This window comes from Megalobrama amblycephala, linkage group LG15 (genome assembly GCF_018812025.1).
Source record: "Megalobrama amblycephala isolate DHTTF-2021 linkage group LG15, ASM1881202v1, whole genome shotgun sequence".
NCBI lineage: Eukaryota > Metazoa > Chordata > Actinopteri > Cypriniformes > Xenocyprididae > Megalobrama > Megalobrama amblycephala.
Genome location: NC_063058.1, coordinates 4,460,954 through 4,488,910, shown reverse-complemented (window position 1 = coordinate 4,488,910; position 27,957 = coordinate 4,460,954). Strand labels below are relative to the sequence as shown.

Sequence of the window (27,957 nt, the reverse complement as noted above, 5' to 3'; positions counted from 1 at the left end):
TAAACTGAATACAAGACTTTAATACACTGACAAACGAGGTAGGTAATGAAACACAGCTGATAATGATGATGAAAGTGATCAGTAACTATGGTGACAAACTAGTGGCGGGAAATGGTGCAAAACAGGAATCCAAACAGGGTGAAATGGTGACAATTAATAATCTCCCTTTATGACTATCCCATGTTGCTGAAGTCACACAGGTTTGTTTACGCATTAAGATGATGTTTCCTCAACACAGGACATGGCCATGAAATTTTGGTATCGTCAGCTCAGCTCCCTAACTCCTGAGCTTGTGAATCAGTATATGGTGTACATGAATCTGGGCACTTGTAAGAACAGTAAGACATTGGCTCACACATTGGGACACAGATGTCTCTATTTCTGGCAACAACACAATGTCATTATTTTATAACTCAACTACTGGTATTCATGAACAGCAGCATTTTCTTGCAGTTTCTCTTTCATTCATTTTATATAATTCAAGTTTTCTCAGTGTCTTCTTCATGTTTATCATGCTTCTTTACGCTTCTAGGGTAATTTTTTGAGATCTCAGTTGCACCAACTCTTTGTCTTGTTCCTGAATATTCCACAAACTCCAGGATGGACCGCAAAAGCCTGAATCCTGAGCTGTAAGATGAGACTGTTGAGCTTGATGAGCTAAAAACTGAATCACTGTCCGATGATTGTGAGCTGGATGAACCGTAACCAGAACTTCCCCGAGACCATCTGTCCAATCGCTCATCTCCACTCACTGGGGGAACAAAATAAATCAGAAAAAGGCTTAAAACTCTTATAGAACAAAATTCTGACATTTAACTCTCAATATGTTCCTAAAAATAATGTAGCCTGTTGGTAATCATTATCATCTGCCATTTGAAATATAATACTTTAATTTCCAGATGGGATTTTTAAAAGTTTTGTCTCTGTTTTAGAAATATATTTATTAAAACCCTGATCAGTATTTATTGCAAGTATATAAAGTTGACTATAAAGATTTATAGAGTCTGAAACTGTCAAAAGGTCTGAAGAACAAATTATTAGTAAAAAAAAAAAAACCTTCAGAAAATGTTGATCATCAGCCTAAGGAAGTTACACTAAATATTATATATGATTTTTGTTTTATTTCATATCAGGTTTGCATTTATTCGTATTATCAACATTGCTATTTCTGTAAAGATTGATGAAATGCAAAGAGATGTAGAAAGGGTACAAATTTTTAAAATGGGTCCAAATTTTTATGGGGAAAAATATGTGGTAACAAATTTATGACAATGTAAACTAAATATTATATATTTTACAAAGAAGATGAGATTTGTGGAAAACATGGGCTGTAATGGTTAAAAAAAAGGTCACAGAGAGACCAAAGTTACTGAAAATGCCAAATAAAACTGAAGACACTCACTGTTTGGTGGTAGCCATTCATTGCTGTTATATCGTTTTATGACCCACTCATAACTTGTGAGAGATGAATCTCTGGAACGTGATGAACTGAGAACTGTTTCTGCTCCAAATCGTGATCTGAATGAATTGATTTCAAAATGGCGGCCGTTGTTTTGTGCCACTGTCTCCTCAATCTTCTCCAGTAGCTCCTTGATCTGAGTGTCGTCACTCCTGTTGTGATTGTTGAGAACATGATACCTGTTCCCACATTTGTCCAGCAGCCGCTGGAGATCCTGTCCTTCACTCTCAATGTGCTGCTCTATAGATGTGTCTAACAGAGAGTCTCCATGAGTGAACAGAACTATAGTGTGACTCCAGACTCTCTCACTGAGAAGATCCAGATGACCCTGCAATGCTTTTATCTCATTCTCTTTAAATCTAGAGTCCACACGTATGATCAGTAGTACAGCGTGTGGTCCTGGAGGACACAGAGACACACTGAGCAAAATCTCCTGTTTCAGTATCTCAGGACTCTCCTCTACAGTTTGGTTCATCCTCCATCCTGGAGCTTCAATGACAGTGATGTGTCTGTCTGCTACTTCTCCATGTCTCCTCACACAATGAGCAGATCTCTTCAAGTCAAACTCCTCTCTGTCCAGGATGGTGTTTCCTGATGAACTCTTACCAGCAACTCTATACCCCATCAACACAATCCTCAGATCTGAGAGATGTTGAGCGTCACCTGAAACAAACAGAACAAAACACACTTATGCAAAATGATATTGTACTGAGAACATGTATTTGTATATGTTTCTGCTCTATATACATTTAATGAAGGGTCCATCCATCTCAAGTGGTCCAAAAATTCTAAAGATAGTTGCTCATCCATTTTGAATTTTCCTATACGTATTAGTAATTGCAAAAGCAAACAAAGTTTTTTTTTATTTTATTTGGTGGCTGTCTTCGTGTCATGGCCCATACAGGCTCTATGGAAACTTCAATATCTCAGCGCAGGAAGGTTGTATCTCCTTGCAACAAAAAAACAAATCTTTAAAGGAACACTCCACTTTTTTTGAAAATAGACTCATTTTCCAACTCCCCTAGAGTTAAACAGTTGAGTTTTACCGTTTTCGAATCCATTAACCCCCTGGAGTCTGAGGCTGATTTGGGGCCTGGAGAAGTTTTGACATGCCCTGACATTTGTGCTTTTTTCAGTTGTTCATAAACATATTAATGACAAAAGTGTCATTACACTGTATTCAGCACAAACTAGGCTACCATAATATGTGAGGAACATGTATGTGCATGTTTGTGTTTTTGAAGGAATAACATTTATGCGTGGTTATTGAAAAAGCAAAAAACTTAAGTCACTGAAATAAGGCCAAAACAAGTATATTAAATCTGTGTTCACAAGACTTCTGGGTATTGGAGGTTGTAGACTAGAGTTTTTGCTTCAAAATTATGTAAAAATTATGCTGACTACTCTTTCATATAAAACAACAGAGAGATTATAAATTTTCTAAAACATCTTTGGTCAAGAAACATAGTATGCGTGGAGGCGTGAATCATCATGAATAATGGGTGATTCTCACCTGAGAAGACAAAGGAATCACATAATAATGACCTGAAATGACTTGCATAATAATGAGCTCTTTCAGTCAGGTAGGCTGTGAAAAAACCCTCTGTGATCATGTGGTGTATATAAAACATACAGAAAAAACAGCAATACTGTGAAATATTATTACAATTTAAAATAACGGTATTCTATTATATTCTTTAAAATATAATGTATTTCTGTGATGCAAAGTGTCTGAAAAATTATGTTACCTCTATGGCATTTCATATAGGCTTTTAGCTTAAAAGCATGCACATTTGGAGAAATATTGATGGATTCTCATATGTTTGTCAATTTTCTATACAGAGGAGTAATATTTATTCAGTATTTATTGTCATCACTATGAGTACTGGATACTGTGTTTTCAATTAATACTTGCAGCCGGAGGGTGCTCTGTGCACCTTTAGTCCACAAATGCCTGCTAAAGAAGAAAAGGCAATCCAGGAACTAACTGAACTAACAGAGGCCAGAGATCGCTAACTATGGCTATTCAAAACACTTTTCAAGACAATAAATACACGATTGAGATGATGTATGCATGTATTGACTGAATTTGCCTCTGAATAGCGCTGGCTCCGTGGGCGTGGCCACATTAGCGGATAATGAGCTGAATCACAGACTTCTGACATGGCTCTCTTTTCATAAAGATTACATAAACAGAGAATATTTGTTTTCGATTTGACTTACACGATTTAAAACCTGACATTTCAATGTTTTTTTAGACATAAGTCTAATTTTTTTGTGATTAGTATTGACTAAGTTACAGTTCATTTTCTGAGAACTATCAGATTGGACTTCATTCAGGGAGACGAGAGATCACGCTTCATGTTAGTTTTCTTTATTTTGCAAAAAGCACAACATTTTGTTTTTACTCTGAGTGTACACAAATAAAAGAAGACATTCCACAGATTAAAATGGTGTATAACTCTTAATTGTATGTGCAACATTGACGGAGTATTTTGAGTCTCTTTCACACTGGTAAGAAAAAAACTGCGGTGGTATCGCCGGCGATACCTCAGACCTCAGAGTGTTAAGCCAGTCTCTGGGTCTGGCGGTAGCACTTTTAACATAGCTTAGCATAGTTCATTGAATCGGATTAGACCAGTAGCATCTTGCTCAAAAATGACCAAAGAGTTTTGATATTTTTCCTATTTAAAACTTGACTTCTGTAGTTACATCGTGTACTAAGACTGACGGAAAATGAAAAGTTCTGATTTTCTAGGCCAATATGGCTAGGAACTATACTCTCATTCCAGCGTAATAATCAAGGAACTTTGCTGCCGTACCATGGGTGCAGCAGGCGCAATGATATTACGCACCGCCTGTGACCCCCTGCTTGCACAGGATGTCATGAGTCGGGTTTGATTTCCTCTTTGTTTCTTTTGTTCCTCCATCATTATTGCCACTTGGGCTCAGCTGTTTGTCATTGCAATCAGTGCTTGCGCTGATCAGCTTCTCACCTGTTTCTTCTCTACTCTGATTGTCTTTGCTATTTCTGCCTGCTGTTTTCTTGCCTCTTTGCCAGATGATTGTTTCCATGCTATGGCGTTACTCGGCTATACTTTACAGACCAGATATATATGAGATTGTGGCGAGGGGGGCGTGGTTCAGCGAGGTCTGCAACAGGAGAGAGCGTCGGGAGATCCTTGGTGAGTGAGCGGGTTAAATGTAAATCACGAACACCTGTTTCTCATTCCAGTAATTGGCGCGGAGACAGGATAAAACACCGCGAGAAGCAGGAGTGTGTGAGAGAGAGGGGGAACTGCTGACTGAGCTGCTGGTGCACGACAACACTGCTGGAGTGAAGCCCATTGTGGATTGTGTATACCGAGACTGGAATGAAGCCCTTTGTGGATTATTTGTTTTGCTGTTGTGCGTTGCACAGTTTTCTGTTGGACATTTTTGATTTATTGAATAAAGCTCAGTCAGCAGTTAAAAGCCGACCCTGTCCCCTTCCTTCCCCACAAACTCTGATTGTACTACAGAGATATATAACTGTGTTCGGCTCAGTATCAGTCGCTGTGGCAGTCCAGATACCAGACTGTATTACTCCACCATCTTCATCAAGCCTGGTTTCTACCCAGCCTACCATCTACCAGGAACTGAGTGATCTTCTACCACCTGTGGTGTTTCCAAGTCCGGGACTGAGTGACTGTGTGCTGCAAGTTTTCAGCCTGAACTGTGTTTTTCTAAGTTTGTTCAAGCTGCAAGCACCCAGGAGCTCGGTGCTTGGCAGACTGCCTGTGTTAACCCTTTTGAACTATTAAAAAATTCTGTCTGATCAGTCTCTTCACTTCTGGGTCATCTGCTGCACACAACACAGGGAGTGTGCCTTGCAACCATGGAGACATTTGTGAGAGATGCTGCATAGTATCATTGCACCTGCTGCACCCATGGTTCGGCAGCAAAGTTCCTTGATTATTACAAGGAACTATTAGTGTTCCTTTAAAGCACATAACAAAGTATAGGAACATCAAGTCTCAGCCTCATACGTCACACCCACGGACCGTTGGCTGAACGTCTGATGCATATGCCACACTTGACTGGACACACTTCAAGATTTTCGAAGTCATCATCTGGTTGGTTGAATTCTAAAGGATGTTTGGGAGAAGTGTGTCATGTTCTTTAACGGTCGGCCTGGAAACAACCTTCCCTCATGGAAGAAAAACGTCATTGTGTTTACAATTGTGACAATGAGCGCTTACCAAGATCAACTAAACGCTGGATTATCAAAATTATGTGAAGTTTGTGGCTCCATTGTTGCAGTAAACTTGCACAACGTTCTTGAATGAATAATTTATTAGATGCTCGTCAGTCTGATATTGTAGAGACATTGACTGTACATTTTCATGCACCTAAACATGACGCGGAACAAAACAAACTATGATTGATTGCGTTACATGTCAGTCAAACGTCCTCTTGGGCGGTCCATGGCCAATGAAAGCTGCGATATAGTCCAGACCTTCTGCCATCTTCGGCTACTCAAAACTAAGGAACATATATAGTCATTTTGCATATTCTTTTTCCTTAGACTTATAATTTAAAGGTACACTATGTAACTTTTGACTCTCTAGCAGTTAATAAAAACTGCATGTGTCTTACAGAAGAACATTGAAGCTGGAGCTACTTCTCTCTGTTTATGTCTATGACGAGTCACGCAGGTACCGGACTACTCCACAGCGGTTATCGTCCCGCTTGTTCTAAAATAGTCCAAATATAAACACTTATTATAGGTGTACAATAGTGTTTCAGGATAAGACAAAAACACTGTTTGGAAGATGGATTCATTATGTACTTGATGTATTTTAAAATTTAAACAAACAATTTACATAGTGTACATTTTAGGCTAAATGTAATGATCAAGATCACTCAAAGTTCCACACTCAGGGTAGATTTATAATGGAAAGAATTTGGATCTCTTTTTTGGGAGAACCTGGCTAAGTATTTTCAGTTTTGAGACTTAAATAGATTTGAGATCTTATTTTTTATGGGGATGAGAAAGTGCATATATATACACACTGCGTTCCAAATTATTATGCAATTGACATATCAGTAAGATTTCAGTACAATAAACATTCAGATTTTAATTTTTCTAAGAAAATGTTTGTTTATTTATTTAACCATGTCTTTTTAGATAACTGGTATCAATCTCAGACAAAATAATTTGGCAGATCTATGGAAACCCTATTTAGAGGTTGTTCCACATTATTAAGCAAGTCACAGTTCTCATGCAATATGGGGAGGAAGAAAGATCTTTCTGAAGATGAAAAGCATGAAATGGTGCAATGTTGTGCAAAAGGCATGAAAACAACTAATATTGTGTGAAACCTAATGGAGATTATCGAATTATCATAAGATTTGTGAGTGATTTAGAGCACAGCAGAGCTCGGTCAGATAAAGGCTTATTAATGAAAGTTCCTGTCAAAAAATTTATTGTATTAAAAGGGCAGCTATAAAAAAAGCCAGTGTTGAGCAGCAAACGGGTATTTGAAGCTGCTGGTGTCTCTGGAGTCTTGAGAACCTCACCATGCAGGCTGGCAGTTGTACGTAAAGATGCATTTTAGACACCACTAACCAAACGTTACAAAGAGAAACATTTACAGTGGGTGTAGAAATACATTTTCAAACAGTTTTAGTGCTGTGGTGTTTTTTTGCAGCATGGGATAGTGCATAGTGCATTGTACAATAGTGCATTGTACTATGCACTATCCTCCTTTTTATACCATAGCTGAAAATGGCCAGTTATGAACTCCACATATCTTGCAAAAGTCATTTTAATACCCTCCATCTCACTTCCCAGTATTCCAGGCCAAATCATCACCCGCCAGCTCCTTGCTGACGTCGCAGTCTTGTTGGAATGTGGTGGCCATTCACCAACCATCCAGAAATCCATCCATTTAGACTTTCCATTGTAGTACGGCATTAGTCAGTGAATAAAACTATTTAAAAATGAGTCTTCATGTATTTCTAAACCCACTGTAAATGTTTCTCTTTGTGAGGTTTAGTTTGGAGTGGCTGAAATGCATCTTTACGCACAACTGCCAGCCTGCATGGAGAGCTTCTTAAGACTCCAGAGGCAACAGCAGCTTCAAATACCCGTTTGAATACCCGTTTGCTGCTCAACACTGGCTTTTTTTATAGCTGCCCTTTTAATACAGTTAATTTTTTTGACAGGAACTTTCCTCAATAAGCCTTTATCTGACCGAGTTCTGCTGTGCTCTAAATCATTCACAAATCTTATGATAATTTGATAATCTCCATTCAGTTTCACACAATATTAGTTGTTTTCATGCCTTTTGCACAACATTGCACCATTTCATGCTTTTCATCTTCAGAAAGATCTTTCTTCCTCCCCATATTGCATGAGAACTGTGACTTGCTTAATAATGTGGAACAACCTCTAAGTAGGGTTTCCATAGATCTGGCAAATTATTTTGTCTGAGACTGATACCAGTTATCTAAAAAGACATGGATAAATGAATGAACAAATATTTTCTTAGAAAAACTAAAATCTGAATGTTTATTGTACAGAAATCCTACTGATTTGTCTCTTGCATAATAATTTGGAACGCAGTGTATATATATATATATATATATATTATTTTTTTTTTTTTAAATACCCCTCGCTTTCAGGTTGATTTTCTCTGGTAGGGAGCAGATAGGAAGCTGAAATCATCACAGATATTAGTCCTGTATGGCATTCTGCTGTAAAAATGATGAGATTGAGATTCTGCTGGTTAAAGAGCAAGAATAAATCTGGGGAAAGGTCTACTTTATTTGAGTGTTTTGGGAAACAAATAACACAAATAAACAGTATTTTAAAGCAATTTTGTTTATAATTGACAAATTGTTTGTGCATGTGTGAGTGGTCCGCTGGGCGTAAAGTGACGATGAAGTTAAACTGAGTGAAGAACAATGCCCAAAATGCCTGTCGAAGGTTCAACCTCTTAGCATCACGGAGGAGTTGTCTGACAAAATCACCATACACATAAGATAAAGACATTTGCTGTGATTTTGGCTAATGTTATATGTACACGTAAAATGATCACTGAGGTTAGAAGCAATAGTATCTATTTTATTTGTTCTTTGACAGAGTGCAGAGCTCAACTGAATGTCCCTGTCCGTGTGGAGCCCAAATTTTTCGATTCAAAAACAAGATGAATAAACTTGTAAGCATATCTTTCTCCATCGTTTTTGATTCTTATTCTCCTGGTGTATCTTCTGAACTATGTTGCAACTAGAAACTATGTTTCTTCTACGATTTTGCCCAGCGAATGTCCCATTGATGGCACGAGGACTGCGTCAAAAACTGGAAAATGCTGCATTCTGAGGACACATTTTAAGGTAGGAAGGCATCAAGTCATGTCCGAATCCAATGTTAGCTTCACTTACTGTCTCATTGTCACAAACACGGTTTCTGTGGCTCCCTCCGATCGCCACCTGAGGGCACCCTCACCCGAATATTAACCTGTGCTGGACTACATTTCCCATACTCCGTACCTGGACTGATTACACACACACCTGGTCCATATCACCCTGGACTATAAAAGACCCACACACACACTCACTAATCGCGAAGTCTTGTTCTGCCTAGTCTGATATTTCTGAGCATTTATTCCTGTTGTATTGATTCCCCGTGTATGACCTTGGACTGTTTGATACCTCTGCATTCTGCTCGCTGCCTGCCTTGTGATTCTACTGCCTGTTTGCTGGATTCTTCTGTCTTGCCTGCCGCCTGCCCTGACTATCTGCCTGGTACTGATTCTGATTAAGTCTTGCCTCTGACACTGTCTCTGCTGTTATCTGACCCCTGCCTGTACGATTACTGTCTACGATTACTGTTTAATAAAAGCTGCATATGGATCTTTCCAAGTCTCCCGCTTCGTTACACTCATAAGAAACCTTCCTCAGATCAATTTTTGAAGGAAGCATAGATGTATCCTTAGCTGCCTTTGATATCCCACAATCCTGTGCTTTCCATTCTGTTATAGTTGAGCTAGAATAATAAAGATGGTGTCCGAATGTTGCGTTTGCTGCTCAGTTTGTGTATAAATGTATGATTTTGACCAACATATTTCAATTTTGATATAACTTCTATCGAGAAATGACTACTGTAGTAATTAATTATGGCGTTATTTTATTGTCTAATGTCGAGAGTGCATTATTATGACGTGAGAGCACATACATGCAAGGCGCGAGCGCGAATCTCTCTGCTCGCGCGGATTTCCTTTGCTCTCACACAAAACTGGACGCGCGCTCTCAAATATACAGTGCTCTCTTATGAACTCTCTCTCCTCTCGCTCAGATATTGCGTGTGCACGCTCAAACTGTGTCCTACGCGCTTGCGAATCTCTCTGTGTTCTTGCACTAGAATTTAATTTGCTTCTGGATTAAACGCTGTCAAAAGTTATTAACTAATCAGAAAAGATGACTGATCCATGTAAATGCTACGTGGAATCTTATCGGCTGAGAGTGAACTGTGCCTGGAATTCTTTCTACAAAGATGGATATTTAATTTCATTACAATTTAATAATATTTAATAATATTAATCAAAATGTAGGCCTATCTTAGAAATGGATTATGTCTATATTAATAAGCTTATCTAATTGCATCACATTACAGGTCAAACCCAAATCAATCCCACATGGAAAAAACCTATATAAACATATATGTTTCAATATAGGTTTGATATAGGTTTTACATATATGTGACATATATAAAATTGGCCGTTTTCCTATATTATATGTACATATATGTACACATATATGTACACATAATATAGGAAAACGGCCAATTTTATATGTCACATATATTAAAAACCTATATCAAACCTATATTGAAACATATGTTTATATAGGTTTTTTCCATGTGGGACCAATTTCACGTGTTCGTGTAGCGGTGTGTTTTCTGCGTTGTGTCGTAATCAAAGACAGACTGCGAAAAATCTTGCCATCAGGTCCTCACTTTATTCTGTATAACACAAATGGCAATATATGAGGACTTGTGCAGCATACAAACAGCATGCGGCAGCAACGCACAACGCTGAGAAAGAGAGATATTAAAAGTAACTTAAGTAAAGAAAAATAATCAACGAAACATCTGAATGTACATCACAGAGGGGTTTTGGATTACAATCATACAAATATATCATGTGAATTCAGCTGTTACATGAAACATGGCCTTAATTGAATCACCGCAAAAACTTTGTGCGACCTACCGCTGTGATGTCTCATGCAGACTGGGAAGCAGCAAAGTGCGTCAACACCCCAAGTCAGCATGGCGGCAGGAAACCCAAATATGGTCATGGCAAGTGGAATCACAAAATAATTGTCTAAATACATAACTGCTACATTCGCACATACATAAGTTCTTGCATAATTTTTTTCGTTTTTTCGTTTTTTCGTTAATTCTTAGTTTTTGCCTTGATAATAGAAAATATGATATGAAAATATGTCATACATCATGTATGACAGTCAAAAATGAGATATGAGCTACAAAATGACCAGATCCTGCCATTAGCTATATAGAAGACATATCTTGTATGTATAGGGCATATATATGGATATGAAGAAGCAATACAGGAGACCTATATTTCCTGTATATGCACATATATGCACCTCAATTTTGCCTATATGTGGCATATATACACATATATGCAGTATATATGCGCATATATGCAGCATATATATTATCATATATGTGCATATATGCAGCATATATGTACATATACACTGCATATAGGTTTCATATATGCGCATATATCCACATATAGGTTCTTTCCATGTGGGATGATTTATCATAAAACCAACATATTAGCCAATATCTGTCACAGACACGCCAGGCTAAACAGTCACCCAATTACTGCGCACTCCCTCACCAGAGTACTAATCATCCACACCTGCATCCCATCAGCACAGCAATCACCAGCACCATAAAAGACACAGCAGCACACACAGTCACTGTCCGGTCTCGTTAATGCATACTCACCTTGTTATGCTTACCTTAAGGACTCCCTCGATGATTACTCACCTGTCTCCAGCTTTCTCCTTGTCTTCCGTAAGAGTCTCTGTGTCTAGTCTGCTCCTCGTCTGCCTGACATTCTCGATTCCTGGAAATTACAAGACAAGTATCAGCTCTACGATTGCATCTGTCACAAACTGCATCAGTCTCAACTCACCTGCACTCTGCTCACTCATTCTGAACTGTTCAAAAAACTATACTTATATTCCACCAGTGTCTCCGTCCCCTTCTGTTTATAACAGAAGACCGGACCAAAACCGTCTGAACAGCCAGAATGAGCGCTCCGGATCCATTCCAAGATCTTGTGGATGCACTTCGTCGCACACTCTCCAGCACTTCCACAACAACACCGCCAGCACACACTTCCACATTCCCCGCCGCAATTCCTTCACCATCTGCGGTCGCCAGTCCCATGGCCAAACCGGCGCCCTTCTCTGGTTCAGCGGAGGATTGCAACGGATTCCTGCTGCAGTGTTCGCTGGTCCTGGAGATGCAACCGCACCTGTATCTCTAAAGTGGCGTTTATAATCTCCCAACTCGACAGAAAAGCTCTTCGTTGGGCTGAACCACTCTGGTCACAGAAAAACCCCATTGTTCAGTCTATGTCAAGCTTCATTACTCACTTTAAAGAAGTGTTCGGAAAACCTGCCTAGGATTCATCAGTTGGTGAGAGATTATATCAATTAAAACAAGGTTCCATGTCTGTGACTGACTATGCTCTCCAGTTTAGAACCCTTGCTGCATCAAGTGGTTGGAACGAACAAGACCTGTGTACCACTTACCGTCAAGGTTTGGACCCTCGCGTGCGGTTGGATCTCGCTGCATACAAGGATTCCATTGGGCTTGAATGGTTTATCCAGCTATCCATCAGATTCGCCACTCGTATGCAGTCGTGTCTCGAAGAGCACCAGGGCCAGTCACTTTTCCCATCCATCCTCTGGTGTCCAGATTCCATCGGCTCCCCAGAACCAGCCAATGAACCTATGCAAATTGAAAACTCTCGTCTTTCATCGGCTGAGCGGCAGAGACGGCTGACCCAGAACCTCTGTCTATACTGTGGTCAAGCTGGGCATTACATCGCTGAATGCCCCACTCTCTCCGTACGACCCATGGTGAGTGTTATCATGCCTACGCTAAATAAGATGAAACCACTTACCATTGTTGTAAACCTTACTTCTGCCGACTTCTGTTTCTAGTTAATGCTCTCCTCGACTCTGGGTCAGCCGGGAATTTCATCTCTGGAGCCTTCAGCCGCCAGCTTCAGCTCAAAACAGCAGCCACGCCGAAAACCTACCAAATCCACTCTGTGACTGGAAGACCTCTACGACAGGTGCGCTACAGTGCCATCCTATTCACCTTCAATTCAGCATTCTTCATATGGAGGAGATCCATCTGCTGGTTCTGGAGGATTCAACCGCTGACGTGATTTTAGGGCGCCCCTGGTTGGAGCAGCACAACCCTATCATCTCCTGGAGGACAGGAGAGATCCTGAAGTGCGGTAACCAGTGTTTAATGACTGTTTTCCTGAGCTTCCTGTTCCAAGTTCTCCACATTCTGAAGAAATCCAAGTCTGTGCTATGTCTGTGGAAAGCCCACTTGAAAACCGCTCAACAGATATCCCTAAATGTTACGCCCACTTCAGCGATGTCTTCTGTCCAAAGAAAGTCTCCACGCTGCCTCCACACTGACCATGGGACTGTGCCATTGATCTGACACCGGTGAGCCAGTGCCCAGAGGAAAAATCTATTCCCTCTCCATCCTGGAGGAGAAGGCCATGGAGGACTATATCACTGATGCTCTATCAAAAGGCTACATTCGTCGGTCTACTTCCCCTGCTGCTTCCAGCTTCTTCTTTGTGGCTAAAAAGGACGGAGACTTGAGGCCCTGCATAGATTATAGAGGTTTAAACAAGATTACAGTGAAATTCAGATACCCGCTTCCTCTCGTCCCATCAGCGCTGGAACATCTCAGAGGTGCCACTGTGTTCACCAAGTTGGACCTCCGCAGCGCGTACAACCTCATCCGAATACGTGAGGGGGACGAATGGAAGACAGCTTTTGTGACCCCTACCAGCCACTACGAGTATCTTGTGATGCCGTGCAGACTCGTCAACACCCCCTCTGTATTTCAGGACTTCATGCATGAGGTGCTCCGGGAGTTCCTGGACAAGTCAGTTCTAGTTTACATCGACAACATCTTGATCTATTCCCGGAGCCTGGCCGCCCATCGGCGCCACATTGCGGAGGTCCTGCAATGCCTGAGTGCTTTCAATCTGTTCCTGAAAGCCGAGAAATGCATCTTCCATCAGCCCTTAGTGCAGTTCCTTGGCTACAACATTCATCACAGTTGCATCCGGATGGACAATAGGAAGGTTTCAGCCATCAAGGACTGGCCCATCCCCACATCCGTAAAAGAACTGCAAAGATTCCTGGGTTTCGCTAATTTCTACAGAAGATTCATTCAAGACTACAGTACCATCACCACTCCTCTTACGGATCTGTTACGCAGTAAGCCCAATTCTCTGTCCTGGACCCCAGTAGCCACCCAAGCCTTCAAAACTCTGAAGAAAGCCTTCACAACCGCTCCCCTCCTGGTTCATCCTGATCCTGATACACCATTTGTCGTTGAAGTTGATGCTTCCACCACCAGAGTGGGAGCGGTCCTCTCCCAGCAGCAGGGGAACCCAAGTAGACTTCTTCCATGTGCCGCCTTCTCCCGCAAACTCAACCCGGCGGAGGTCAATTATGACATCGGGAACAGGGAGCTTCTTGCCATTAAGCTCGCCCTGGAGGAGTGGAGGCATTGGCTCGAAGGAGCCCAGCACCCGTTCGTAGTTCTTACGGACCATAAGAACCTGGAGTATCTACAGGACGCCAAAAGGTTAAATCCACATCAAGCTAGATGGGCTCTTTTCTTCACCAGATTCAATTTCACAATCTCATATCGACCAGGATCAAAGAATGTGAAAGCTGATGCTCTTTCCCGCATTTATGGACCTGAAGTAAGCACCGAAGATCCAGAGCCCATACTTGCAGAGAAACTTTTCATGAATCCTATCGTCTGGTCAGAAGAGACCCTGCCCGAGTCTAATGCCTCTACCAACACTTTGGGTTGCCCCAAAGGTTTGCCATACATCACCTGGACACAGCGCACTCCCCTGATCCACGCATCACACACGTCACTGGGCACTGGCCACCCAGGGGTCAATGAAACCCTCTCGTTGTTAAAACAACGCTTCTGGTGGCTGAACATGACAACTGACATCAGGAGGGTGCAGGGAATGTGCCATCTCAAAAAGTCCATGCCATCTCCCCTCCGGGAAACTACAACCTCTGCCCGTTCCAAATCAGACGGAGAGGAAGACACAGGAGATTGGCCGTTTCCTACATACCTTCTGTCACGGTCACCAGGACTCCTGGAACCAGTTTCTGGGTTGGGCCGAGTACACCCAGAACTCCCTCCGTCAGCCTACTACTGGACTAACTCCCTTCTAGTGCGTACTCGGCTATCAACCCCACTGTTCCCCTGGACCGGGGAACCATCAGATGTGCCAGCAGTGGATTACTGGTTCCGGGAAAGCGAGAGGGTCTGGGACTCAGCTCATCTCTAACTCCAACGAGCCCTACGTAGGCGCAGGATGGCAGCTGACCTTCCGCGCTCTGAAGCACCCAACTACCAGCCAGGACAGAAGGTTTGGCTGTCGACCAGGGACATCAGGATGCGCCTGCCCTGTAGGAAGCTGAGTCCCAGATTAATTGGCCCCTTCACCATCCATCGTCAGATCAATCCCGTCACCTATCAACTACAACTTCCTCCTGAGTACAAGATTCACCCTATGTTTCATGTTTCCTTGCTAAAACCTCACCATTCCTCTGTTCCTCTCCCCACAGAGCCTGGCGCCCCCTTGTGTTATTATTTAAAGTTTGCAACACAAAAGTAGCAATAGTGTGTTGTTGAAAACACTTTGTGAAGCTGTTTAAAACATATAGCTTACATGACCACTGCTTTCAGCGGCAATGCAAAAGCAGGTTTAAATATTCTGGTATGATCGTAATTTCAAAGGTTTAATAGACATAACCGAATTGTTGTCATTTAGAATTAAGATCATGTTCTTTTGATTAATTGTGCATACATAAGAGCTTATAGCCTAAGTATTTTTGTATGTCATGTTTTACCAGACCTCAAAACAAATTCACTATGGTGATACTATTACAGTAATGTATTGCACATTGTTAGTTCATGTTAGATAATACATTAACTTTGCGAGCGCACAGGACACAGTTTGAGCGCGCACACGCAATATCTGAGCGAGAGGTGAGAGAGTTCATAAGAGAGCACTGTATATTTGAGATCGCACGTCCAGTTTCGTGTGAGGGCAAAGGAAATCCGCGCGCGAGTGGAGAGATTCGGGTTTGCGCATTACATGTATGTGCTCTCGCATAACAGTAATGTGCTCTCGACATTAGACAGTAAAATAACGCCATAATTAATCACTTGTTTAGTTCTCACCAAAGCTCGCACTATTTTGCTGTAGATCATTAAACCGTTATGCTGCCTCAGAAGTCTGTCGGAAATCAGTTTCATGAGGTGCCTTCATGCACAAATGCTGCCGTACAAGTCATTCTCTTATAAGGCAGCAAGGCAGCGAGGCAGCAAGACAGCTACCTAGGTTTTCGGACGCAGCTTATGTCTGGTTAACTATAGAAAAAATTGTACTGCACATGTGTCGACCTCGGTCATCCATGCGCATCGAGTAACCCTAGCCCTGCGTTCCATTTGGAAGGGCTCATCCCTATGCCCTAATCCATTCAAAGGGTTTACCCTCCGGAGGGTGTAGGGGTCAAAAAAATGTTTTTTTTGGAACGCACTTCTGCATCATCTTAACGAGACAATCATTTATAGGTAAATTCGAACTCCAAGCCTCCTGTACCCATTCTGTGAGGTCAAACAACTTCCTTCATTCTGAAGGTGCCCTTTGAAGTGGCCAGTTTTAAGCACTTCAGTTTGAAACGACCCTTCAATATGGCAGCCATGATTGTTTTCACTCCGAAGTGCCCTTTGGAGGGTGATATTTCCCATTTGGAACGCACAGCAGATTGCAGTCTGGATGATTGGGGCGGGGCGACACATTAAGGCAAGGGGTGACACGTGTCGCTCCACCTACACCCAATTTCATTGGTTTATAATACAGCAGAGTTTATTGGCATAGACGCTTGGGACATGGGCATGCACGTTCCTTTTTGTGCTAACTTTATGAATTATCTACACTGTTTGACCATACTACATAAATATTAAGTGCTAACCATGGCAATTTCAGTTACGACAAATTGGCTAATGTTTTTATGAACTTAAGACAAATCAAGTTAGATGAAGTTAGTGTAGCTACTGTATACACTTGGTACGGCATCTCCGGGCTCTTCAGGCAGAAAATCGCTGTCTAATATACTGCTAAATCTGGGGAACAAATTCTTAATTTGTGGCCATGATATATAGAGCCAGGACTACATCAAGTGAAGTAAAGTCAAATTTATTTGTATAACGCTCAATACACATCGCTTCAAAGCAGCTTTACAAAAAGTAATATTGTCTATAAACTTTAATATCGAGCAGTTTCAGGGCTGGGCGATCTTACAAAATATCTTGCTGATATAATTGATAACACTGTTTGAGATTTAGCTATATTGTATTTATTATTTTATCCAGCAGATAAGTCAGTGCCACTTTTAGGACTGCATGAAACTATGGCATTGCAAAGGAGAGATATTTTCTATAGGCCGATATATTTTCTAGACTATATTTTCTGCAGGTCATGCAGGGCTTTGTATTTTTTTTACATCCATTTAGGCTTCTTCATATTTCTATTAGGATCGGTGGATGCACAAACTCAAAAGATTTTACACAAATGATGATAATTCACTGTATTTCAGTAATACATTTGATAAACCCAAAAGTGCGTTTGAGTTTACATTTTAAAGCAAAACTACAGTGACAAATAAGACAATAGGCTTCCAATAGCCCACACGCACTGACCATATTTTTGTGCATACAATAGAAACCTTGCAATCCTGAAAAAAATATATATATCTTTGCATTTATTTTGAATGCAAAGATGTATTCTGAATTTTTTATTATTATTAAAACATAAGTTATGTCGAACTATAGCAAATAATATTATTTATGTGCTCAAGTATTTAAGCAATGAATGTTCATATCACAAGTCCTAACGTTATAGATTTACAGCTGCATGTGATTTTTTTTATAGTTATGCAGATAGCATATATGGCTATACAGTTAGTGTTAATTTGAATCTATTTTCACTCTTATAACGTATAACACAATGCGGGGGTTGATAAATAATTGGATTTTTAATAACACTTATTTAGGCCTACTATACAATAGGAACCTTTAAAAACTATAGGCCTACAGAACTTATAGGCCCATATAGCCATATAACTTATTAGCACTTTATACCATGCAAGCATTGGACAACAAATCATCAAAAGCCGATCGTGCTTTAAAATGTAAAATCAGCTGTTTGCGTTTGGGTTTTTGTCCGATGTCTTAGGCCAATTTAAATACATATGGAAATATGAAGAAGTCAAATGAATGAAGTGCTAAATTTAAAACAGCTCTATTTAGCCTGAAGTTCCCGGAGGTGGCATAGCAATGCGTTCGTTTGTAAACAATAACTTCATCTATTCTGTGTCTTAAGTACAATAAAACATTAGGCTACCCAATAGATCCTAACTAAAATACTAAACAGATAATAAGATACAATTAGAGTTAGCACTTAATATTTCCCTATACACCAAATCATTCACAAAATCGTAGGCCACATAAAGGAATGCATGCTCCGGCTTGTTTGAAGTGTCTACCAATAAGATTTGCTGTATTACAAACCAATTAAATTGTGTCGTCCAGACTGGCTCTGGGGTACTTGTGCGCATCCGTGGTTGAATATACTTTGAAAGATGCACAGATACGACTGCGTGCAGAAAGTGAAGTATACCCGGGGCTTTAGCTGCTCACTGAACAGACGCAAAGAGGTGGGCCTGCATGTGGCAGGAAAGCAAGATCTCGTGCCACAGTACCGGGTGGTCTCGGAAGATAGATAAGGTTTCAACAAGTAGCTTTGTCACAATGCTCTTTCTAGAAAAAAAGTCGCTAAGTTGGCCCTTCCGTCTGAGAAGCACCCAATTTTACTCCTCCAGGTCCCAGCCCGCAGCTGTCCAAAATGGCATTATGGCAATTTTGCACCGGCCGGAGGCAATAACCAAACTGGTTCCGTGTGTGTATCACACCAGTGACAGCAAATCAAAGTTATTAATTATGAAGCCGATATTCAAAATAAACTGGTATATTAGTTTTCTTCAAAATCTAAAGAATGGAGCTGAAGAGTCTGATGTGGCAGATGGTGTAGCCTCTGTGACAGCATGCTTCCACCCTAAATTGCGAACTTAAGTTACGCGCAAAATGGGAATAATGCATAAAACATTTGCAAATAAAGCAGTATTTCCATACAGTGAGGCAAAGAAAACAAAAACATTCACTGGGGTCGTCACTGGGGTTAAATATCACTAATGACAAATATCACTAATGCTGAGTTCACACTGCACGATTTTAGCCCCGATTTTCTATCGGCGACAGATTTTGTGAAATCGCAGACAAATGCCCGAAATTGAAGGCAAATCGGCACGTGTTTATGTAATTGACAGTCACGCAGTGTGAATTATCAAACACACAATCTGAGGCTGCATTTAAGGCTGGTTCACACTGTGCGATTTTGGCCACGATTTGGTCGCCTGAGAAATATTTTGCAAATCCTAAAAGATTCCAATAATCCTAGGCTAAAATCTGTAGTCGCTTGTTTGACATATTGACAGGCAGTCGGTTAATGACCGGTGCGATCAAATTTTACCTCAGACAAAATTCAAAATTCTGGCAGTGTCAGAAGATTTGGTACACAATCCTCCAGTATGACTTCTCCTATGATAAACATCAAATTGTCTTCGTTTTTCAAGACAAGCCATGATCAAAATTAATGATAGAGATGTCTTTGTTAGCCACCATTTCAGTCCCGCGTGTAATGCAGCTCACAGTCACCGAACGTGTGTGGGTTGATGTAAAACTCCAGACAAGTTTTCATGTGCACTTCTGTTTTTAATGCATCTTGACTGTTGTGCAGTCTGACATAAATGACAGCTGAGATCATTCACACACTCGCAGAAATAAAGGTACACAATGGTACAAATAATGTTCCTCAAAGAAGAGTTTTGTACCTTTTCAATAACTGTACCTGTACGGGAAAGACCTGACTGGCTGAAGTCGCAGCAGCCGTTAAGAAATTTTCAAACAACGGAGAGTGGGAAGCAGCCACCACAACCAGGACTTCGGCTTCTTTATCGTCAGAAGAACTGAGCAAGAGGCTCGACTCAAATTATCAGATGAAGAGAGGAGCAAATTCAAAGGTGAGTTTTATGTTGTATAAGTGTATAAGATGTTACAGCCACCCATTGACGCCAGCGAGCGAATATCAACAATACAGACAAATTGATCGCGTTCCATGTGATTTCCCTATCGTTCGGTCTCTGTGTTTAAAAGAATGTGATTACCTGATTCTGCCCTATCTCTAAGTCATATACACCTCATTAATTTTATTAGAGTACTTTGAAACTCAGCAAATGTGTCTTTAACTTTCAGATCATGAAGGGGAAACTGTCAGTGCTGGTCTCAAGGATATCACAGCTTTTTTGAGAAGTTAAATTGATGAAAAATATCCAACAAGTCTGCATCTTCAGCTATGAGGCAAGTATTAGTACAAAATGAGTTAGAATTATTATTGTTATAATCTTACAATATTCTCTTGTGATATTCTTTCTTCTGAGGATCACACACAGGTTGAAATTTTAGTTCTCAGAGTTTGTTTGTCATAATGACACAGTAATGTAAATCTTGATAAATAAAGTACAGTAAAACTGCACTTTAGATGAAATCTGTAAGATTTCAGTCCTTTCATTAAAAGTCTATTCATTCAAATCTCTGAGTCTTCAAAACAATCATAAAACATGCAAGCATACAGGTAACAAATGTTATTTTGAAATGTAATGTGCAAAATGGCAATGCATTATGTAAAGTTGTATTGTATTTCTTATTTGAATTTACATTTTCCATGCCATGCAATGCTTGGAGCAAAATGATAATGCAAATTCAAAAATATAATTTACATTTACCATTTCCTTCAATAGTTTTAACAAAACTTTGTTCACTCATCAATATTTCTGTGTGCATAAATGCCTAAATTAAATCTGTCATATAAAGTAACAACAATGTAATGTATTTGTACAGGTTTAATCAATTTATGGGTGAAATATATAAATATAATAAATTATAAAGCCTTATGATTAATTATGATGCATATATCGACCCATGGGGGAATTAAACACATATATTGTGAATTAATTATATTTTATTACATTTTATTACAATTACATATATGATTAGTTCTGGTTTAATAGTTATATTGAGAAACTAAATATAGTTTGTCCATCAAACCGTTAGCTCCTCACAGACTATTATAAAAAGGAAGGTTATTCCTAACAGTCCTTGAGAGCCAGCACAGAAATCAGTTTCATTATCTAAGACAGAGAAACGGTAGTCTACTTGCATCAGTTACATGCTGAGTTTTGGAGAAGTGCGGCTGATGTTGGTTGGCTTCTTCCGTTTCCACGGGAAGGTTTGACTGAGGACTTGAAAGTTTGTTTCGCCGGAGATGGTGGTCCCGAAAGAATATGAGCGCGTGATAGGAGCGCGGTCACCTGAGACGTCCGTGCACAGAGGCGATGGACGATGCAGAGGTAATCGAGAGACAATCGGGAGACACCGAATAAAATCCTGGTGCTCCTCTTTTATGACAGACAAGCCAACACACCTCCCTGGGTGAACTAGCCAATGACATAGGTGCAAAGTTGGCGGGTGAAACTTTCCTTTGTCTTGTCTTGTGGCTTGATTTGCATAATTTATGGAGGCATCAGATAGGAGTGTATTTTCTTCACTGTACCATTAAAAATAGAACAGTGCATTTTGCAGTTATGTGACATACATCGGTGAATGAGATGTGGAAAGAGCTTTAAAAAGAGACCAAACTTGTCATGTAAGAAAAGCATATAAAAGAAGTTCTAGTTTACAGTCAAATGTAATCATTAGAAATGACACTAGTACAACTAAGTCATTTAAACTAAGTTTAAACACTCAGGATACATACATGCACTTGAAGTACATGACGGGTACATTTTGGCACAGTCATATTTTGAGAATATCTGTACATACAGTCTCTAAGCATGTTTGTGTGTGGGTGTTGGGTTTTGGCTGTAATGTCTGTGCGTGCTCAGATTGCCATAATTCGATCCGAGGTGGCCGCGGTCCCTTTGAAGTCGCGGGGGAAAGGTTCAGGAATCTATCGAAATAGCCATAAAACGTGATCCATTAGTGTCCGCCAGGCCGGAGCCAATGTGAGATTTACAAACACAGTTCAGCAGGCTAAAAGCATTCTGAAAATTCCAAAGTTTATTGCCCAGTCTAATATTTGTACATATGCTACAACAACAACACAATTTACCGCTTTATTTACAAAATAATTTATCCAAAGTGCATTCACGTGACAGCATCAGCTCATGTGTGAACACAACATGCATGGATTGTGGTGCTCTTGAGAAAGTTTTTGTAAATAAAGTGGTAAATTAAGTTTTTTTAAACAATGTCTTTCCTACCGTTCTGGGCCTTGAATGTGCAAGTTGTGTTGATGCTTATGGAGGGACAGAAAGCTCTCAGATTTTCTCAAAAATATCTTCATTTCTGTTCCAAAGATGAGCGAAAGTCTTGTGGGTGTGGAAGGACATGAGGGTGAGCAATTAATGACAGAATTTTTACTTTTGGGTGAACTAAACCTTTAAGCAAAAATGTGTACAATGTGTTTATGTTGGTTAAGGGGAAATCCGTTATAGAACCACATTACATGGATGCCAGAAGGGAAGCTGTCAATCTTTGTGGTATACGTGTTTTGGCTTTAGAATCTGTTTGTTTTGAAAAAATGAACTGAATATTCTATGTCTTTAGTTGCTAAATGTCTTTTTTACATGTGGATTTTCATGCTGTTCTTGATTTACTTCTGGTGATATTTGGGGATAAAGTGAACAATTGTCACAATCTGACAGGTGTTATATATAACTGTAGTAAGATAATAAATATTCTACATTAAGGGCCAGATTTACTAAACAGGGCAATTCCATAAAAGCGCTGGGAGTGGAAATTTCTGCCTGTTACTCACTGACAAGCACAGACAAAACATCAAATTTCCATGAGGACCAACGCAATGGCTGTTTCTCAATTCCAAGAACATAGAGAACGGACTTGCGTTCTCGTAGAGTCCAGTCTTGCCAGGCGACCTTGAAAGAACAAACTCGGAAGGACGCGAGGACACAGAACGCATCATTTGAGAATTGAGATGTGCTGCAATCTTGTTGCTCAACTGACCGTCCCAGCATATTATAAGTGGCTAATGCACAATAAATACAACATAACATCACAAACAAATGTCATGACCTATTAAAAGATTTCTTTCATATTATTATAGACATTCTTTTTATATCATTTTATATCTTTTTATTTCACCACGTGTATAAATTTATGAAAATGAGTCTTTGTGTTACATGCTTTGTCAATGTTAAGATTATTTTTTATATATTCCAATAAAAATACTGCAGGTTTTCTTCAGGTAATCACTTTATTAAAATTAAGCAAAACAAACGGTTTACTTTCACGAGCCATCATGTATTTGCGAGCTTGTAGCGGGAATCTCAAAAGTGAGAACGAGAACTTTAAAGCTTGCAGGCTTCCGTATGTCGACCGCCCGCAGCGTCTTCTGGGATTTTTAATGGTTCGATTCTCTTAACGCTGCGTTCCACTCCAGTTTTAGACACACTCCCTGCATTCGGAAGGGCTCATCCCTATGCCCTAATCCCTTCAGAGGGTTTACCCTCCGGAGTGAGAGCTTCGAAGGGATGAGGGGTGTAGGGGTAAAAAAAACCTCTTCTTTTGTAATGTACTTCTGCGTCATCTTAACGAGACAATCAAAGAGGAGTAGATTGTGCAAGCTGTGCCCCCTTTGTTTAACGTTAGTTTATTTATTTATTTATTTTAGGTTTATCGCACCATGTATATTGTAGATGTATTTTAAACATTTGAATGGACTGATAAAGGGAGCTATAAAGTATTTTTGTTGAAGTACAATGTCGTTTTGACCATAATAATGTGCCAAATCTAACTCGTATAAATATTACAGTAGTATAGAAAAATATATACATTTATAGGTAAAATCGAACTCCGAGCCTCCTGTACCCATTCTGTGACGTCAAACAACTTCCCTGTGCAAAGGATCATGGGGGCCCGAAGTGTCCATCAGTTGTACCCTTCGAAATCCTTCATTCCGAAGGGCCCTTTGAAGTGGCCAGTTTTGAGCACTTCGGTTTGGAACGACCCTTCAACATGGCGGCCATGATTATTTTCACTCCGAAGTGCCCTTCGGAGGGCAATATATCCCATTTGGACCGCACCAGCACTCGCAAACTTCCCTAAACACTTCCCCTCGGGGGGAATCCCTGCCGCCATTTTGAAGTGCGTTTCACTTCGTGAAGTGGATGAGGGAAGTTTATATGGACAGACCCTCGCTCCCTCAATTTTGACCGAGGGAGCGAGTCTACTTCATATGTAAACTTCAGGCAGCTCCATAACCCAAAATGCAACACGATTATGATGTCACCGCATATCGCGTTTAATTTACCACACCACAAACAACTCAATTATATATTAATTATTTTTTAAACATCTAAAACACACATATATACATATAGAATGCTGTATTAAACAATTTTTGTAAGGGGAAAAATAAATAATAAATCAGCTCCATTGCACATTTCAAGTGATCAAGGGCTTAGGACGTTCCAGTTCAGCCCATTGCAAAGGTTCCACCAGTAGTGGGCACTCGTGCAATGTAAGCAATGACGTACATCCGAGTCAACGAGACCGAGGGAAGTTAGCGAGGGAAGGGCATTTAAAAAACGAACTGGAACACAGCCCAAGTTTGCATTCGATGCATCCTCGATATCAAGAACACATCCGGGTACTTTCATGCGTCCTCTGTACTTGCGTTCTTGAGTATTGGAACTGAAATTCGATGGTTGATGATGACGTAGAGTGAGAACACAAGGACGCAAGATTGCTGAAGAACACATATTAAGAAACAGCCAATATACCAAGCGCAGCACAAATTACCTATGTTTTAAGATGTGCTTTTTTGGGGGGCGTTAAATAATGGGGCAAATACCAGTAAATTGACAAGTGCAAATCTTAGTAAGTTACGTTGCGTGATTCATTTAAATACTCTCCTCCCATGAATTTAAGGTCTGAAAGAGAAAAAACTTCTACAAATGCATAAGCAATCAGATAACTGTCCACGCCTTTTCAGCACTTATCTCTCAACGCATGTCTTTAGTAAATCCTGACAGTAGGATTTTTAACGCCAAAAGAGGGTTTGCGCTGGTCCAAGCTGTTAGTAAATCTGGCCCTAAGTCTAGAGGTACAGTTGTAACTAGTCAGTGGGAATGCAAATTTAATAAATTTACTTTGTCTTTTCTAATATTTTCTTTGAAAATGTTAACGTTAAATAAATGCAGGGTGTTGTGTCAAAAGTGTGTGTGTGGGGGGGGGGGGGCAATTACATTTTAGTGTAATTGTCCTGTGAAATTGCAGCAACTTGAGCTTTTTTTGAAGTAATATGATAATTTTTGAAGTCTTTATTGTAAACTGGACAGATGTATTTACACAAAGAAATATTTTACTGTAAGCTGGAACAGGGTTTGTTCAACCACTTATGAGTATTTGATATGTATTTACAGTTTTCTGATATTAAAGTGCCTTTTGAATTCAGTTGTTGAATGTGCATATTATTCTTACTTGTTAACTTTAACTTTAATGTTAACTTTAATAGTTCTTAAAGGAACAAATTTGCCATTGTTAAGGTACAAACAGGCTTTTCACGGGGTGGTACCTTAGGGGACAAGATTTGTACCTTTAATGAAGGTACAATATTGTACCAGCAAGTTTCAACAAACAAAAGGTACATTTTGGTTGCCCATGGTCCAAAAAATGTCCTGAAAGGTACAAAATGGAATGGTACAAATTTGTTCCTTTATATTAAGATACAATTCTGTCCCATTAAAAGGTAGGCCTACTGCCCCAGTGACAAGCTGTTGCACCCCTAACGGTACAAATTTTGCACATTTTTTCTGACAGTGCACAGTGTGACATGAGGATCCTGTTCGTACAGTCTGACAAGCAACCATCGTAAAGGACTATTATAAATCGCACAGTGTGTACCCGGCTTTACACTGCAAGTCTTAATGCACCAGATCTGATCTTTTGACCATATCTGATTTTTTTGGCCAGTGTGTTTACATTCACTTTATACGCGACTGGTATCCGATATCTGTGTTTACATTACTTCCTGCCCCAAAATGATTGTCATTGATAGATTTACATGCACATAGTAGATCCTTGGATTTTGAATGGCCGTGCTATTAAAATTATTTATACATGTCATGTTGAGTGGCCATGATTACCTGCCAGAATGGATAATTTAACTGCTGTCAGTGTCATGGTCATGGAGGTTTTGCAGTACGAATTCTGACTTAACAGATATAGACCGGAAAATAAAGGTAATTTGTATTTGATATTTTATCTACAGCTATCGGTTTTAGAATTCATTTTTTTTAATGAATTCGATTGAGCTAGGGAGAGAGAGAGTAGCTACAGTGAAGCTTTTGGCTTGTTAGAAAACCGAACAAAAACATGGCGGTCTCTTTTAAATTAACCGGGCAAAGGTTGAAATTCAGCTGCTGAATGTATGTGTGTGTGTGTGTGTGTGTGTGTGTGTGTGTGTGCGCGTGTGTGTGTGTGTGTGTGTGTGTGTGTGAAAAATAGATAACGTTAGACATATAAAGTTCCCACCTCAATATAATGCTGCAAATTTTTTGTGCGAGTGCATACAAACATGTCTGCTTCATAATACAACATTAAAGCTACCTTTTAGTGAGCAAACGTGTTGCCCTCACCTTGCGATGGCTTGGAATTCCAATGGGAATCGGATATGCGTGTTTAGACGTAGGTCGCATGTCCAGAGATTGGATATGTATCGGATTTAAAACCACATTTAAAAGTGTCTCAGATTGGATGAGACCCGCGTCTCCCCAACCATTTCCTCCTCTGTAATCTTTTTTTTCTCCTTTTCATTGCAAATCAGTGCACAGACAATTTGGATCGCTCGCTTCTTCATAGTTATCGGTGTTTTTTCCTATTGTAAAGACAATGTGTAACCCACTGTCGCATATCCATCATGCAATGTGCACACAGCAGCGAATGAATGCTACCCCAGACAGATGTGCAGTGTGAAAAGAACAGTGATCTGACGACATTGAAATTCATGCAATGTGAACTTGGCTTAAGAAAAGTAGTAGAAGCCACTGTATATGACAATTTTCATATATAATAAAATACTTGCGTCTCAGAAGGCACAGACAAAATGCAATAAACACATTTCGAAGGAAGATGATGACTGTTTGAGAATGCAGTCATGTATTTCAGATGCTGTGGAAAAAGATCAGTCTGCTGATTGCCGCAGTTATGCCATCCCATCATGCGAAGTCACATGATATTTCTGATGCGCATCAAATGTATTGTAAATGTGTTTCCATCGTAGTTTATGTGCATGTTTTCTTATCAGATAAAAAATTATCTGACTCAAAGAAGTGCATACGTTTTTTTTCTTTTTATGTGCTTTTTTTCAGAATTTATTAGCATCTTGGCGTTTACATCCAGAAGTTTTTTATGCGATATCCCAAATGTGCATAAAAATAGGTGAATGGAATGTAAACATAGCTTATGAGGTATAAAACTGATTTTCAACCAGGGGATAAAGCTAAACATTTAACACAAAAACGGTCAAGCATAAAATGATATGTTCAGTTTTTTAAGTATTCTTTACTAACAAACACCAGAAACACCAGCAACATTTGCTGTTGGACTAATAATATTGGGAAACATGACTGTCATTGTCACTCTGATCCAACAAAACCCAAGAGCTCCTGAAAGCTGATGTTTGTTGGGTCAGATCTTAAGATTCTTTAAGTCTCTTAATAATGTCCATCTTCCACATGAAAACAGACAAAACTGAAACAGAAACACATAATAGCAAAACACAGCCCTGTCTGTATGTGGACTCACTCATCTGTGATCTGATGTTTTGATCTGAGGTAAAGCAATTTCTGTTTTCAAAAGCACACCCAATGAAGAACTGGATTGTTTAAGAAATGAAAGCACTTATTTCCTTCAG

The 27,957-nt window shown here is 39.9% G+C and overlaps 2 protein-coding genes across 2 annotated transcripts in view; both read right to left on the bottom strand.

Moving 5' to 3' along the window:
• LOC125246551 overlaps positions 1–27,957 on the bottom strand; it is a 224,906-nt gene that overhangs the window by 171,427 nt on the left and 25,522 nt on the right.
• Positions 3–27,865, bottom strand: LOC125246571 (GTPase IMAP family member 9-like). Its single transcript, XM_048157529.1, has 3 exons — positions 27,849–27,865; positions 1,403–2,122; positions 3–751 (listed from the first exon to the last, which is right to left on the bottom strand). The coding sequence occupies exons 1-3, from the start codon at positions 27,850–27,852 to the stop codon at positions 480–482; spliced, it is 996 nt and encodes a 331-aa protein (XP_048013486.1). The 5' UTR covers positions 27,853–27,865; the 3' UTR covers positions 3–479.

Excerpts from the sequence above, each read along its gene's own strand:
- LOC125246571 (XM_048157529.1), bottom strand. Across the intron at positions 752-1,402 it reads TGAATGGCTACCACCAAACA|TGAGTGGAGATGAGCGATTG; the intron begins GTGAGTGTCTTC and ends TTGTTCCCCCAG.